Here is a 16,379-nt window from a genome sequence, read left to right on the forward strand (position 1 = left end):
TGCTTCCAACAGAAGAGGGGAAAAAGACAACTGTGAGCACTGGCTAGATACTAATGATATTAAAGTTAATATTTATGCATAAAACAATAAACTGAAAGTGAAGTCGCTCAGTTGTGTCCAACTCTTTGAGACCCCATGCAGTGTAGCCTACCATGTTCCTCCCACCACGGGATTTTCCAGGCAAGAATACTGGAGTGGGTTGCCATTTTCTTTTCCAAGAAATCTTCCCAACCAGGGGATTGAACCTGGGTCTCACGTATTGTAGGCAGACGGTTTACCATCTGAGACACCAGGAAATCTATAAAAATAATATTTATGCTAAATATGTTTAGTGGGGGGAGATTCCACATCTTTTATAGATACATACTAAAATATTTATGGATAAAAATGATTTGATGTCTTGGAACTTCTTTAAAATAATCTTGGGAATTGAGGGTGAGTTTCAGATGAATCAAGACTGCTCATTATGGCAATTATTGAAGCTGACTTAGGGTGACATAGGGGCTTCTTTCCCTTTACCCTTCTGAGTTCTTAGCTGAGGATCCCTGTAATAAATGACAGAATAACAAGAGAAAATAAAACAGATGTTTATTAACATGTGTATTTCTGATACACATGCAAAATATCAAGAAAACTGAGTAACTCCCTGAGACAGCCCAAGCCACCCCCTTAAATGCCATCTCCCCCTAAAGACAAAAGAAAAGGTGATGGAATGCCAATGAGAGGTTAGCAGGAGAAGCAGCTTAAACTACAGCAGGGTTGGATTTGTTATGCAGATTTCATCCTTCTTGAAGACTGTCCTTCAACAGGATTCTGCTATGATTTAGAGCCATCCTTCCTTTTCTGTACAGAGAGGGAGACACCTTTACAAATGGAGATTTCCTTTATCAGTGTAAATGTCCCTCAGAAGAATAACTTCTACTCAGTCTTCAGAGTTTCGCCTGTGTTTATTTCTGAAAAACACAATCAACTCACAACAATCTTTCTGCCAGAGAGCCCTATTCTGGAGCACGTTGTGTTATCTTTTCATTCTATTCTATTTTTGTATTTTTGAAATGTTCTTAAAAATCTACAGGAAATTAAAATGGAAGGAAAAAAAAAAAACTATAGAAATCACGTGACAGAGAAAAGGAGCTCCTCTTGGCTCTGAGCCTCAGTGGAGGCTGTGGGAGGAAAGGACAGGACACAGAGAACACGGGTCTAGCAGTCAGAGCACCGTGCCTCAGAGACCAGGTCGGCCACTTGCGAGTCACATGACCCCAAGCCCATCGTGTGCCTTCCTGGGCCTCTGGGTCTTTATCTGTGAAAATACCAGCCGTGCCTCCTTCGGAGGAATCCTAGAACACCTAAAGGAGCTACAACAGCTCAGAGTGCTGTGAAACCACCATAAAAACAAGGGCTTTTCATCACTTTTATTATTAGAAGTCCAGTAAGAGACTTACTCTATTCTTAATGGCAGAGGCTGGATTCACAAAGGCTTGGAAAAATTGTTCCTCACAAGAGACCACAGTGGAACAAGAAGGCATGTGTAAAACCAAATTTTCTAGACTATAAAGTTTCACTTCTATCCAGATTGCTACAATTTTTAACCATTATGAGTGCAATCTTTCAAAAGAGTCTCCTACTTCCCTGACTACAGAAAGAAAATGGATTGAAGGGGGTGGAGGAAACAAGCGAAATAGGTGTGGGAAGTTAAGAGGTACAAACTCCAAATTATAAAATAAGTAAAAGGGGATTGGGGGCAAAAAATAAATATATAAAAATTTAAAAAATAAATAAATCATGGAATTATACAACATAGGAAATATATTCAATAATATTGGAATAATTTTGCATGGTGACAATTGGTAACTACACTTATCATGTACTGTATAAAATATTAAATCACTAATGATGTATATCAGAAACTATTATAACATTATAAGCTAATCATACTTCAATTTGAAAAAATTCTTTTAATTTTACATTAAAGACTTACATATGCTTAGAAAAAGAAAAGAAGGTGGATATAAAACCCTAATTTATAACTCAAGATCATCACTGTGGATATTACTAACACCTAATGGCTAATGGCTAACGCTATGCTCTCAGAAACCAGCAGGGCACACACAGCAGGTCTGCTCCGCAGGTCCCCTTCTGCTTGGCTCAAGGCCCCCTCCTCCTCTCCCACTGTGTGGTCCTCAGTGGTTGCTCTCAGCCCACAGTATCTTTGCCACCAGCAGCCACTCCTCAGCATCCTGGGTTGAGCAAAGTGAGGGACACATGGAAGAAAGGATTAGGAAATAAATGCAAAGACCACTCAGCTCTTAGGGAACCAGCGTGAGTCGAGGCACAAAGCCCACTGTGGGATGCAGAGGATTCTGTTTACTTCCTGTTCATCAGCTGAGTTCCAGAGTGAAGATTTACACACACATAGGCTTCCTACAGTCTCCACCTGGACCAGAGACCATCAGCAAAAGTGGCTTCAAACAAAGGCCAAGTGACCGGACAAGGCTGGGTTACTTCTAAGGGTCCTGGGAAGAGGACATAACTTCCGGCCACACCTCCCCTCTCAGGGGAAGGGACTGGGTGAACCCACTCTGGCTTTCTGGGGTCACCCCACTTACACACCAGCAATGGAGACCTCACCTCTCAGAGAGAAGCGCTGATGACCTGGGGAGGTGGTCTCTGTGACTCAGGCCCAGGCAGAGGCTTCAGGCTCCTCCTCTCTACACTGAGGGCCCCGGGCAGGTGGGGACCTGTCCTCTCCATCCACAGTACCTGTGGAGGTGCACACAGGGGCCAGGGGTGCTGGGAGCTCTCTGGCTATTCTGTTCTAATTAGGGGTGACCGGCAAGTGCTCCACAGCCTGGTACTTGTTTCTCTGAGAGGAAGAGATACTCCTCAGTTCTCACAAAACAGTCCATGGAATTCTCCAGGCCAGAATACTGGAGTGGGTAGCCTTTCCCTTGTCCAGGGGATCTTCCCAACCCTGGGATCAAACCCAGGTCTCCTTCATTTCAGGCAGATTCCTTACCAGCTGAGCCACAAGGGAAGCCCTTCTCATAGAACAGAAGTTTTCATATCTCAAAATCCTAAAACCCTAAAAGCCTCACCCTGGACTGGCATCACTCTGCTTTCTCCCACTGGTGCCGCCAGGAGTACCTGGGAGGCCCTGCTCATGCTGTGGGTGGAAAGAGCACACAGCTTGGGATCATGGATGATCCACGGGGCATTCTGTGCATCTGAGGGATTAAAAGAGGGCTGGAGATCAAAAAGGAAATATATTTGCATTTTAGAAGATCCTGAGCTGAGTTTAGATCTTCCACCATCTAAAATATAAAGAAAACCAAGCAGTATAGATTGATCACAACATGGGAAGTTGCTTCATAAAATCAATTATTCAACTAACTAGCACTGCTTCTAGTGCCAGTAGTACTGCCACACAGATGAGCCCCTACATTTACATTCTCTACTCCCCACTTCTCCACCATGACCACCCAGCGACCAACCTCCTGAAAGGGCCCAGGGCTCTTCCAGTTCCATCTTATGCAGCCCTAGGCCTGGCCTTCCTGGATCCCCAACAGGAAGTATTACTTGGGCTGGACAACTTTGAAATCAACACTCCCAGCACCACAGTGGTGAGGATTCTGTCTCAGGAAGAACCCCAGATCCTGCGGCCTCTCCCTCTATGTCCGCTTCTCCCATGAGCTGCCACAGCCAAGATCCAGGACTCATATTAGAATGGGATCCATCCAAGGCTTAGTGACCCCACTCAAGGGGCTAACAGCCCAGAACACCAAGAAATACCAGCAGCTTAGTTCAAACCCAGCCACATGGGCTCTGCTTTAAGACCCACTTGACTTTAAGACTCTTTAGCATCTGTTACCAAAGAGAAACTAGAGAACCAGGGACAATAGAGAAAGATCTGCTCCAGGATATGATCCAACATTAAACCCTGAGGGCACTCATCCAATCAGGCACCTAGCATGAGCCATAGGCAGACACCAAGGCCCCAGGGTTTCCTGATAAGCAGAATTCATGAAAGCTCTGCTGTGTGAGGTCAGGAAATCCTGCACAAACAGGCCACGCCAGCTTGCCACCTGTGTATTTCAAACAGAGACTTACTGTGGCTATGTCAAAATACCATCAATGGGACAGCTGCACACAGGAGAAAGAAGGACTGGGGCAGCCTGACGGGCTCCTACTCCCTGTCCCACCCCTTGTCCTTCACAAGACACTGCAGTACCTAAGTGGTCAGTGCCCTCTCAAAGGTGGCACACTGCCCCACACACCTGTCCTACCCTCTGGCACAATGGCCAATCCTCTTCTAACATCAGTGACAACTCCATCCCCCAGGACCACTCAGTCACCTGGGAGCTGATAGATTCTCTGTCTCTCCAGTTGTGTGGGGTTGACTTCACCTGTCCAGCTGCCCACTACATGCAGTGCCCTTCAGGACAGCACAGCCTTTAAACAAGAGCCACGCTGCCAATCTGTAAACCACCTGGCCCACCCACCTCACCCCAACACGATGGACTGATGAGATCTCACACCTTCTCCACCTAAAACACCCTTTTCTTAGCAACTGCATCTTCCATCCCTCTTGCTCTCACATACTCACAGGCCTCCGGTGTCCCTAAGGCAGTGCTAAGGGGCCACGGAGAGCATGAGCCACCCAGGGGGATCTGCAGCAGACCTCCACCAGGCTCAGCCAGAACAGGGGGGCTGACGGCACTGTGTACCCTGGTGAACTGTCCTCTGGGGGATGTTGACCCAGGATCTTCAGGGTCATGGAGGTCACTGACCTCACAGCTTTCTGCCTCTGGTTTGCCCTGCACATTCCCTCCTATACCCTCTGCCAATGCCAGGATACCAGGATCCCCCTTCAACCAGGAATCTGCTCCCACAACCGGGGAAAGAAAGCAGCGTGGAGGGTGCACAGAATTCACGGTGAAGCTGGAGCTCCTCCCCCTGGGGGCTTTGCTCACAGTGCCAGCCCACGGGGAAGGGGGAAGCCTGGGGAAAGGTGCGTTCTTAGGAGTTCTGGGTGGCTACAGTCCAGATGCAGGGCCCTGGGTTCTGTTCCCCTGGAAAAGGAGCAGCGATAGTATCTTCTTAGAAAAGCATTTATCAGATGTGACCTGGTCAAAGTAACAACTTTTACCTTGTTAAACCATAAATGAGTGCCATAAAATGTATGTTATCCTGGGCTTGGGTCCAAATTACCTTCCTCTAAATCACAGGGCACATATTGCCTGAGGTTGCTGGAATCTTCTTTTGGTCAAAGATCAGTCAGCATTTATACTGAGAACCAGGAACTTTCTAACATAATATAAAATGTCTTTTATTTCAAGGCCATCCTTCCACAACAGTCTTTAACCAGTTAAAAGAAGAATAGTAACCCCTGGAGTCCAGTTATTGCCATTCTAAAGATGAATACAACCTCTGAGCTCTATCATGTTTCCATGAGGGTTTATCCTCAGACCTTAAACCACTGGCCTCTCTTCCCTCCGGCCCCGTCCACCTCAGTACTAAGACACATACACCAAAAAGCAGTGCACAGTATGAAAATCTTTTACCTCCAGAAATGTAAACATTCCCCAAATTAAATAGGATTTCCAGTAACATTTTATGATTGCTTTCACTAAAGAGGGTTCCTGTGCATCCTTCTGGGCTCTCTTAACTTCTTGATCCCAGTACCTGTGATACAAAACAAAGCACAGTAAAGAACAGCGTGTCCATCAAAGGGAAAATGGGAGAGGGACAGAGGGGAAGATAAGTTTTCACTACAGGGCACTCTGTGGCTGCCCCATAGATGCTGGCTAACTGCTCACAGGGCTCCTAAAAGATAAGCAGTGCAGACTCTGAAGCACCAGAGAAACAGGCCTTGAGGGAAAAGTTCCAGATTCTGGAAACAAGTTCCTGCCAAGATTTGCTAGACTCACAGGTCATGAGCAGCTCAGGAGGGCAGACTCCCTCCTTCAGGGACCCCACCTCAGGGGACAGAGCTCAGCCTCCAGGGCCATGGCTGTGGGCTCCCTTCATGCCCACAGATGCACAGGGAACATGGGCGTCCAAAGTGGGCTAAGCCCAGGGTCAACCTGAGGGGCTGAGCATGCAGTGTCAGGAGAAGAGTCTCAGAAGAACCCAGAGGAAGGCAAAGCCTCCCCCAAACCCTTAGCCCCATGTGAAAATTCTCACTCTTTCTCCCCTTCTCCCTGATGTCTGTGCTTACCCTTGCAGCTCTTCTCCAAGGTGCTGGGAGCAATCTTCCGGAAGCACCGAGTACATGTCATCTGGTTCTAATTTCCGTTTGTGACCAATTTTAAACAAGGGGTTTAGCCACCTGTTAAACATGAAAAGGAGAGTGACATATATCCAAATTACACATCTCTAATTAGAAACCTACATTCATGGACATTGTTAAAAAAAAAGTCTACATTTTAAATATACAAAGATATGGGGAAAATTAGATATATGCTTACAAACACACATACATTCTAAGTATAGGAAAGTCATTCTGGCTTATATATTACATAATTAAAGCAGCCTCTTTGTGGCCACTGAACATATATTGTACATCTGCTTTAATTATTAAGAAAAAATATATGTTTAGAAATCAAAATAAAGTAGCAGTGGTTCAGGCATGCGGAATAGAGCTGAATGGCCATTGTGGGTAAGGCTGCAGATATGTTCCTGTATTACTGAGGACTTAAACCTTCTGAAATGTATCAGATTGAAGGATACCTACATACGCTAGTGGTAAAGAATCTGTCTGCTAAAGCAGGAGATGTAAGAGATGCTGGTTTAATCCACAGGTTGGGAATATTCCCTGGAGAAGGAAATGGCAACCCACTCCAGTGTTCAAATCTGGAAAATCCCATGGACAGGGGAGCCTGGTGGGCTACAGTCCACGGGGTCGCAGTCAGACATGACTGAAGTGTCTTAGCACCAGTCATATTCAAAGCAGTTGCAAACTTGAGGTCTCAAGATCTCCTCAGATCAGTTGTCAACACAGAGGAGTTTTTACAGGGTGTTATCTTATGGACACAACACTCTGAGTCTAACAGGCTCTGGACCCTGAACTACTTACAGTCCTGTCAGACTCCCCTCAGCCAGAACACTCATGTGAGCCTCTGTCTGAACCCAACCTTCTGAAGACAACCTCAAGATAAGTAATAGCTTCCCAACTAAAATGCAGTTGATTCTTCTTATGGTCCTCCTCAGTATCACTCTCTGGAAAATTCATTTATTTTTAAAAGTAACATTCAAACATCCAAAAGGGCTGGAATTTTACTGATTGTTGGATCTGTCACCATCAGCCTCACTCAGGGAATAAATATAGCCCACCAGACTTTCAGGGAACTTCAGCTGACAATATCACCAAACTATGGTTTAATTCCAGCATGCCCAGGCTTCCGCCCAGGGACATCAAGGTTGCCCCATTGCCACCACACCCCTGTAAAGCTGTATGTGTTAGTCAAATCCCTGTTTTCTGGGGGTCCAACCAACCATTCACTATGAGCCCTCCACCTACAGGCATGGCCGACTCTAGATAGTTACCATCCTTAAGGGCTCTGGGGACAGGATCATACCAAACTTGGAGGGCCCTGGCCATGTGCAAGTATGGATGGAAGGCGCCACCATAAGCCTAAATAAGAATCAATAAAATTCAAAGACTGTGTGTGTGCCCTTAAGGGATTTGTTCCTCGAGGACCCTGTAGCAAGGGCCACCTATATTGAGCCATCAACTGTCTCCAAGAAAACTACCAGGGGACACTGGGCTATATGTGGTTCACACTTAGATCAAGGTTACATTCAGATTTTAATTACACTCAAACAACCTATGAATCAAAGGGGGCCATTCATCTAGTCAGGAGGGGAGCTGGACTGGTAATAGCAGTTGTCACTCTTGTTAGGCTCCCTGGTGAGCCTAGCATGAGAAAGAATGTATAATAACCTAAGTATAAAGAAAAAGAAATTTAAAAAAAGTCAGAGACTGACCTAGGTAAGTTGAGAACCCAGTTCTAACCTTAGAATGACAAACTCTTCACTAGACCCTCTGGCCCACATGACACTTGACCACTGCAAAGCTTTTGACCACCTGCTGTCTGATCAAGGGGGAATTTGTGCCCCAACCATTTCCTGTTGTTTTTATGTTAACACTAGTGGTCAGATAGAAAAGAGCACATCCCAATTGCCAGAGAAAACTGCCTGCAGACAAAGACAAATATCATACAGTATCACTTATACACAGAATCTTAAAAAGTAGTACAAATGAACTTATTTACCAAAGAGAAATAATAGAGTTACAGATGTAGAAAACGAACTTATGGTTACCAGGGAGGGAGGGATGAAGGGACAAATTGGGAGACTGGGATTGACATACATAAACTACTATATAAGTATCCAACTCTTTGCAACCCCATGAACTGCAGCCCACCAGGCTCCTCTGCCCATGGGGATTCTCCAGGCGAGAATACCTGAGTGGGTTACCATGCCCTCCTCCAGTGGATCTTCCCAACCCAGGGATCCAACCCAGGTCTCCTTTACTGCAGGCAGATTCTTTACAGTCCGAGCCACCAGCGAAGCATATATAAAATAGATAACGAATAAGAACCTACTGTATAGCAGAGGAACTCTACTCAATACTCTGTAATAGCCTTTATCTTTTTTAAAGAAAAGAACCTTTTAAAAATAGTGGATATATGTCAATTGATTTACTTTGCTGTACTCCTGAAACTAACACAACACTGTAAATCAACTATACTCCAGTAAAACTTTTTCTTTAATAGAGAGAAGGTCACTTGGCCAAATACTCAAAACAAGAAGTGCCTGGCTGAACAAATTTGTGACAGGAACAAAAGAAGGTTCCCCAGATTCCCTGGGCTTCTAAGCCCATTCTTAGAATCCCTTACAGTTATTCTCCTTTTCTGGCCCTTCGGCCTATGATTTTTCAATTGTCTCATTAGTTTTATCTCTTAGAGAACTGAGAAAACCAAGTAGCATATGGTCTTTACCCAAGACTATGAGCAACTTGGACTCTGTCCTGGTGACAATCAGATTCATTTTGGTGGAATCAGGAGAAATCCGCTCCTGTAACCCAAAGTGAAAACAACACCCAGTTGTGGATGTGACTGGTGATGGAAATAAAGTTCGATGCTCTAAGAGCAATATTGCATAGGAACATGGAATGTTAGGTCCATGAATCAAGGTAAATTGGAATTGGTCAAACAGGCGATGCCAAGAGTCAACATCGATATTTTAGGAATCAGTGAACTAAAATGGGGTGAAATGGGCAAATTTAACTCAGATGACCATTATATCTACCACTGTGGGCAAGAATCCCTTAGAAGAAATGGAGTAGCCATCATAGTCAACAAAAGAGTCCAAAATGCAGTACTTGGGTGCAATCTCAAAAACGACAAAATGCTCTCTGTTCGTTTCCAAGGCAAACTATTCAATATCACGGTAATCCAAGACTATGCCCCAACCAGTAATGCCAAAGAAGCTGAAGTTGAATGGTTCTATCAAGACCTACAAGACCTTCTAGAACTAACACCCCAAAAAAGATATCCTTTTCACCATAGGGACTGAAATGCAAAACTAGGAAGTCAAGAGATAACTGGAATAATGGGCAAATTTGACCTTGGAATACAAAATGAAGCAGGACAAAGGCAAACAGAGTTTTGCCAAGAGAACGTACTGGTCATAGCAAACACCTTCTTCCAACAAAACAAGAAAAGACTACACATGAACATCATCAGATGGTCAATACTAAAATCAGATTGATTATATTCTTTGCAGCTGAAGATGGAGACACTCTGTACAGTCAGCAAAAACAAGACCGGGAGCTGACTGTTCAGATCATGAACTCCTTAGTGAAAAATTCAGTCTTAAATTGAAGAAAGTAGGGAAAGCCACTAGACCATTTAGATATGACCTAAATCAAATCCCTTATGATTATAGAGTGGAAGTGACAATAGATTCAAGGGATTATATCTGATAGACAGAGTGCCTGAAGGACTATGGACAGAGATTAGTGACATTGTACAGGAGGCAGTGATCAAGACCATCCCAAGAAAAAGAAATGCAAAAAGGCAAAATGGTTGTCTGAGGAGGCTTTACAAATAGCTGAGAAAAGAAGACAAGAAAAAGGCAAAGGAGAAAAGCAAAGATATACCCATCTGAATGCAGACTTCCAAAGAATATCAAGGAGAGATACGAAAGCCTTCCTAGTGATCAAGGCAAAGAAATAAGGAAAAAATTAAAATGGGAAAGACTAGAGATCTCTTCAAGAAAATTAGGGGAATCAAGGGGAAAATTTCATGCAAAGAAAGAAATGGTATGAATGTAACAGAAGCAGAAGATATTAAGAAGATATTAAGAAGAGGTGGCAAGAATACACAAAAGAACTATACAAAAAAGATCTTCATGACCCAGATAACAACAGTGGTGTGATCACTGGACAATAGCCAGACATCCTGGAATTAGAAGGCAAATAAGCCCTTGGGAAGCATCACTATGAACAGAGGTAGTCGAGGTGATATAATTCTAGTTGAGGTATTTCAAATTCTAAAAGATGATGCTTTTAAATTGCTTCATTCAATAGGCCAGCAAATTTGGAAAACTCAGCAGTGGCCACAGGACTGGAAAAGTTCAGTTTTCATCAATCCCAAAGAAAGGCAATGCCAAAGAATGTTCAAAGTACGGCACAAATTGCATTCGTCTCACATGCTAGCAAAGTAATGCTCAAAATTATCCAATAGTACGTGAGCCATGAATTTCCAGATGTTAAAGCTGAATCTAAAAAAGGCAGAGGAACCAGAATCAAATTGCCAACATCTGTTGGATCACAGAAAAAGCCAGAGAATTATAGAAAAATGTCTACAGCTGATTTATTGATTATTGCTAAGCATTTGACTGTGTGGATCACAACAAACTGTGGAAAATTCCTCAAGAGACAGGAATACCAGACAACTTGACCTGCCTCCTGAGAAATCTGTATGCAGGTCAAGAAGCAACAGTTAAAACTGGACATGGAAAAAGAGAGTGGTTCCAAATTGGGAGAGGAGTACGGCAAGGTTGCAAAGTTCCAAAAAAACATCTATTTCTGCTTTACTGACTATAGCAAAGCCTTTGACTGTGTGAATCACAATAAATTGTGGAAAATTCTGAAAGAGATGGGAATACCTGACCACCTGACCTGCCTCTTGAGAAACCTGTATGCAGTTCAGGAAGCAACAGTTAGAACTGGACATGGAACAACAGACTGGTTCCAAATAGGAAAAGGAGTACTTCAAGGCTGTATGTTGTCATCCTGCTTATTTAACTTATATGCAGAGTACATCATGAGAAAGCCTGGGCTGGATGAAGCACAAGCTAGAATCAAGATTGCCGGGAGAAATTTCAATAACCTCAGATATGCAGATGACACCACCCTTGTGGCAGAAAGTGAGGAAGAACTAAAGAGTGTCTTGATGAAAGTGAAAGAGGAGAGTGAAAAAGTTGTCTTAAAGCTCAACATTCAAAAAACTAAGATCATGGCATCCGGTCCCATCACTTCATGACAAATAGATGGGGAAACAGTGGCTGACTTTAATTTTTTGGGCTCCAAAATCACTTCAGATGGTAATTGCTGCCATGAAATCATGACCAACCTAGACAACATATTAAAAAGCAGAGACATTACTTTGTCAACAAAGGTCTGTCTAGTCAAGGCTATGGTTTTTCCAGTGGTCATGTATGGATGTGAGAGTTGGACTATAAAGAAAGCTGAGTGCCGAAGAATTGATGCTTTTGAACTGTGGTGTTGGAGAAGACTCTTGAGAGTCCCTTGGACTGCAAGGAGGTCCAACCAGTCCATCCTAAAGGAGATCAGTCCTGGGTATTCATTGGAAGGACTGATGTGGAAGCTGAAATTCCAATATTTTGGTTACCTGATACAAAGAGCTGACTCATCTGAAAAGACCCTGATGTTGGGAAAGATTGAAGGCAGGAGGAGAAGGGGATGACAGAGGATGAGATGGTTAGATGGCATCACCAACTCAATGGACATGAGTTTGGGTAAACTCCGGGAGTTGGTGATGGACAGGGCAACCTGGTGTGCTGCGGTTCATGTGGTCGCAAAGAGTCGGACACGACTGAGTGACTGAACTGACTGACTGAACTGATGGCAGAAAGAAAAGAGCTAAAGAGCCTCTTGATGATGGTGAAAGAGGAGAGTGAAAAACGCTGGCACAAAACTTAACATTCAAAAGATGAAGATCATGCATCTGCTCCCATCACTTCATGGCAAATAGATGGGGAAACATGGAAACAGTGACAGACTTTATTTTGGAGGCTCCAAAATGACTGCAGATGGTGACTGCAGCCATGAATTAAAAGACGCTTGATCCTTGGAAGAAAAGTTATGGCCATCTTAGACGGCATATTAAAAACCAGAGACATTACTCTGCTGAAAAGGTCTGTCTAGTCAAAGCTATGGCTTTTCCAGTAGTCATGAATGGATGTGAAGTTTGGACTATAAAGAAAACTGAGCACCAAAGAACTGATGCTTTTGAACTGTGTATTGGAGAAGACTCTTGAGAGTCCCTTGGACTGCAAGGAGATCCAACCAGTCAATCCTAAAGAAAATCTTTCCTGAATATTCATTGGAAGGACTGATGCTGAGATTGAAACTCCAATTCTTTGGCCACCTGATGCAAAGAACTGACTCATTGGATAAGACCCTGATGCTGGGAAAGATTGAAGGCAGAAGGAGAAGGGGATGACAGAGGATGAGATGGTTGGATGGCTTCACCAACTCGATGGACATGAGTTTGAGCAAACTCCAGTAGTTCATGATGGACAAGGAAACCTGGTGTGCTGCAGTCCATGGGATTGCAAAGAGTCAGACACTGAGGCACTGAACTGAACTGAACCCAATATGTGACAATGCCTACGCTTAGCAGGTAGCAAGATCAGAAGATGAACCTTTGCCCCTTCAGAGTCCTTCAGTAATAAGGAGCAGGAAAAAGGAAAGGCTGATGCCCCAGAAATATATCCCTGCCCCTCCCTTGAATGGAAACCAACTGCTCTTATCTGAGTTTCAGGCTTAATCATAAAAGGAAAGAAAAAAATAAGAACTGATTAAATAGGTAGGACCCAAATGGCAGAAGACCTAACATCTAGTAGACACAGAGCTTCATTATGCATCCACTGTAATATATAAGCATGATAAATGACACACCCATCAGGACCACTACAGTTGACAATGACTATGACAACAAAGCAAAGAGCTCATACAAGGACTGAAAGGAGCGCTACTTTAATTTCAGGTCCAAATCACACCACATTGGGTAAGCCATGAATATTCCTCCCTCTTTTAACCTGATTACCTTTCTTTTACTTCCACCCTCCTATATACCCAGTTGGGCTGAGAGGTTGACTTGCAAACTAAGTCTCCATTTCTCATTCTTTGGTCACTGAGCAAAGCTTGTGCTCTACCAGTCTCACCATCAGTTTACGTATTGGTTGGGGGAATCTGAGTGGAAAAAGAACCTCCCCATCATCATAAGGGGTCTCAGTCTGGGCCAGGACCCTGGAAAAAGTCCAGGCAACCAATTCCATGAAAAGCACAGCAGTTACATACACAAGAAACACAGACCCCAGAACCAGACTTCCTGGTTTGAGATCCCACTCCACCGCTTACTAGCTGTGTGACGGTAAGCAACTTACTCAACCTCTATGCTTCAGTGTCTTCAAGCATGAAATAAGAGGTAATAGCTCGCCTTACTCCCCAGCAGGGAAACTGGAAATGGGTGCCAACGAAAATGGAAGTCTTCACCTTCCATTTCTATGCACATACATTTTCAAAATCAACAAACAGAATGTGCTTTGAGAGTTTCTTGCCATACTTGATGTTAAGGAGACATTTGTCTACTTTGCTATTATTTATGGTAACCACACACAAATTCTTTCTTCTAGGCCCCTCTTTCCTAAGGGGTGATCAAATAGCCAAGGGATGTAGCTACATGCACTGAATACACCACCATCAAAACAAGCATAGAAGCTGCCATCCCCTTGGGGATCCCCTAGGCTGTCCAATAAAAGAAGTATCAGAATTTGTGGAAAAGATAAATGGGTTATCTTTAAGACCTAATAACCACCCAAGTGTGATTAAAATCCAAAGGTTCAGGCCTATATATCTGTAGTCCTAGCTATTAGATGAAGACTTCAATTAAGAGCTTTAGCTCTCTGCAGTGCTTTTCATCTCTGTGTTTCCTCCCAGCTCATGGACCTGTCAGTGGCTTCAGGACCAAAGGACTCCTGGGCAGGACCACCTCCATCAAGACCATGCACTGCTTCTCTGAAGGATAGAGATCTGGATAAGACCTCACAGGTTTCAGGGACCCCATCCCCCGGGTTTGGTTCTCAAATGTAAAAGTGGAGATATTCACAATAGGGCCAGGGGCTGTGGTCAAATACACACTCTACACCTGGCCGTGTGTCCCAGGCAAAAGCAACACATGTTCCAGAATAGTGTGCCTATTCATTTCATAAAAAACAATAGTGTTTTGTACAAACATGAAATTGGCCAAAACTAAGTACCAGGACATACAGGACCACACAAGGAGTGAAGGAGGGACAGAAAGAAAGACATTGGGTAGACAGGGGGAGAGAGGGAGCCCAGGGCTGTTGGAACTCAGATGTTCACCTAAGGAACGTGGGAAAAGGTGGGGGCATTATTGGAAGATGGCAAAGATGCAGGGCACTAAATAGATAAAGAAAATTGTTCACAAGCTGTTTGCTTGGGGGAGCCAGGGGGGATTTGCAGCTTATTTCAGAACTGACAGTGAATTCCTGAATGGTTCTGAGGCCACTGGATAAGGTGGAGAGTAGGGAGGCCAGTCAGAGAAGGCAATGGCACCCCACTCCAGTACTTTTGCCTAGAAAATCCCATGGATGGAGGAGCCTAGTAGGCTGCAGTCCATGGGGTCGCTAGAGTTGGACATGACTGAGCGACTTCACTTTCACTTTCCACTTTCATGCATTGGAGAAGGAAATGGCAACCCACTTCAGTGTTCTTGCCTGGAGAATCCCAGGGATGGGGAGGCCTGGTGGGCTGTCGTCTATGGGGTCACACAGAGTCGCACACAACTGAAGTGACTTAGCAGCAGCAGCAGGGAGCCCAGTCCCTTCTCCCGCTGGGCAGTGACTCCCCTGAGCGACCTCCTTGCCTGCTACTCCTGCTGCATCAGCTCTCAGTCTCCCGGGCTGGCTGGGCGGAGAGCAGCAAGGCAGGGAGACTCAGTTCCCCTGACACCAGGTTCCTTGGTACCCCTCCCAACCCCACCCCTCCCAACCTCCCAACCCCACAGGCCCCAGGCACCCAGGCACGCTCCCTCGCCTTGTCCCTTGGTCCCCAACAGAAGCTGACAGTGTCAGGCTTGCCCTGCAGTGGAATGTCACAGCTCAGACAGGGCGCTCACCAGACAAACAGGCGCGAGCAGAAGTTGGCCTTCTGCACCGGGCTGGTCTTCACCTCCGCGGACACAGGCAACATCTTGCCGGCCAAGGTGGACACAGATCAGGGTTTCCCTGCTCAGGCGGCGGTGGGGCTCTTGCTGCTCCTGAGGCGCCCGCGGGGATGCTGGAGACTGGCCGCCCCACAGGTCCACTGGGCCGGAGCCTGAGAACACCTGCTTCTGAGAGTGGACCGCCCTTTATGCACCAGGTCCACCTCCCAAGACTGAGCAGCCTCCAGGTCCACCTCTGAGGCAACCCGCTTTGTGCAGGTGCTGCCGCAGGCATAGGATAGAGACAGGGCACCACGTGTGGGGCTGCAGGACCAAGAGACAGCCAGGTAGACGCTTCCAGAAGCCTCATGTAGGTGGGAGGCAAAGTTATCAACCCTTTGATAAAGGCAGCAGGGTGACTGCGGGGCACAACCAGCCCAGCTCCCAGGAATGCACCTGGCTGCAAACTCTGCGGAAGTTCCTGCTGGGAGCCCAGGCATTCACCCAGAAGGTGGAGACAGGAGGCTCAGGCCCCGCCCATCTCTGCTGCTCAGAGGCTCCCCATGGGCTGCAGAGGAAACTTGGAGAAAGCTAGCAGAAGGAGATAGCAGCCTCCTCTCTGGGCCTCTGCCCTCATCAAAACCAAACAAGGGCGCTGTGGGAAGTTCTCCAACTGTAATGAAGCAGAACCCAGTGGGGCCTTCCTGGGATAGATCCTACCCCCACCCCATGCCCTCTGCCTGTCTCTTGTTTGTAGAAAATCTTCAGTCTCCCAGGCCTCATCTGAATCACAAAAGGCTGGCTCAAGAATTAATGACTGGAAAAATGTGAACACGTGATAAAAAAACAAAACAAACAAAAAACCTTTATCAGTAGATTAGCCATACTGCAGTCACA

General features: G+C 45.2%; 1 protein-coding gene across 1 annotated transcript in view; it reads right to left on the reverse strand.

The window, feature by feature from the left end:
* Positions 1 to 15,689, reverse strand: part of LOC113888551 (multidrug resistance-associated protein 4-like) — a gene marked incomplete at its 3' end in the record, with an annotated part of 135,618 nt that extends 119,929 nt beyond the window's left edge. Inside the window, exons 1-3 of the mRNA XM_027535617.1 lie at positions 15,456 to 15,689; positions 6,218 to 6,328; positions 5,562 to 5,682 (exon numbers count right to left, since the gene is read on the reverse strand). Coding sequence (XP_027391418.1) covers positions 5,562 to 5,682; positions 6,218 to 6,328; positions 15,456 to 15,529 — 306 coding nt within the window. The remainder of the gene's footprint in view (positions 1 to 5,561; positions 5,683 to 6,217; positions 6,329 to 15,455) is intronic.
* Between the last annotated feature and the right edge of the window lie 690 nt (positions 15,690 to 16,379).

The sequence above is a fragment of the Bos indicus x Bos taurus genome, unplaced genomic scaffold (assembly GCF_003369695.1).
Source record: "Bos indicus x Bos taurus breed Angus x Brahman F1 hybrid unplaced genomic scaffold, Bos_hybrid_MaternalHap_v2.0 SuperScaffold_100458, whole genome shotgun sequence".
Classification (NCBI taxonomy): Eukaryota; Metazoa; Chordata; class Mammalia; order Artiodactyla; family Bovidae; genus Bos; species Bos indicus x Bos taurus.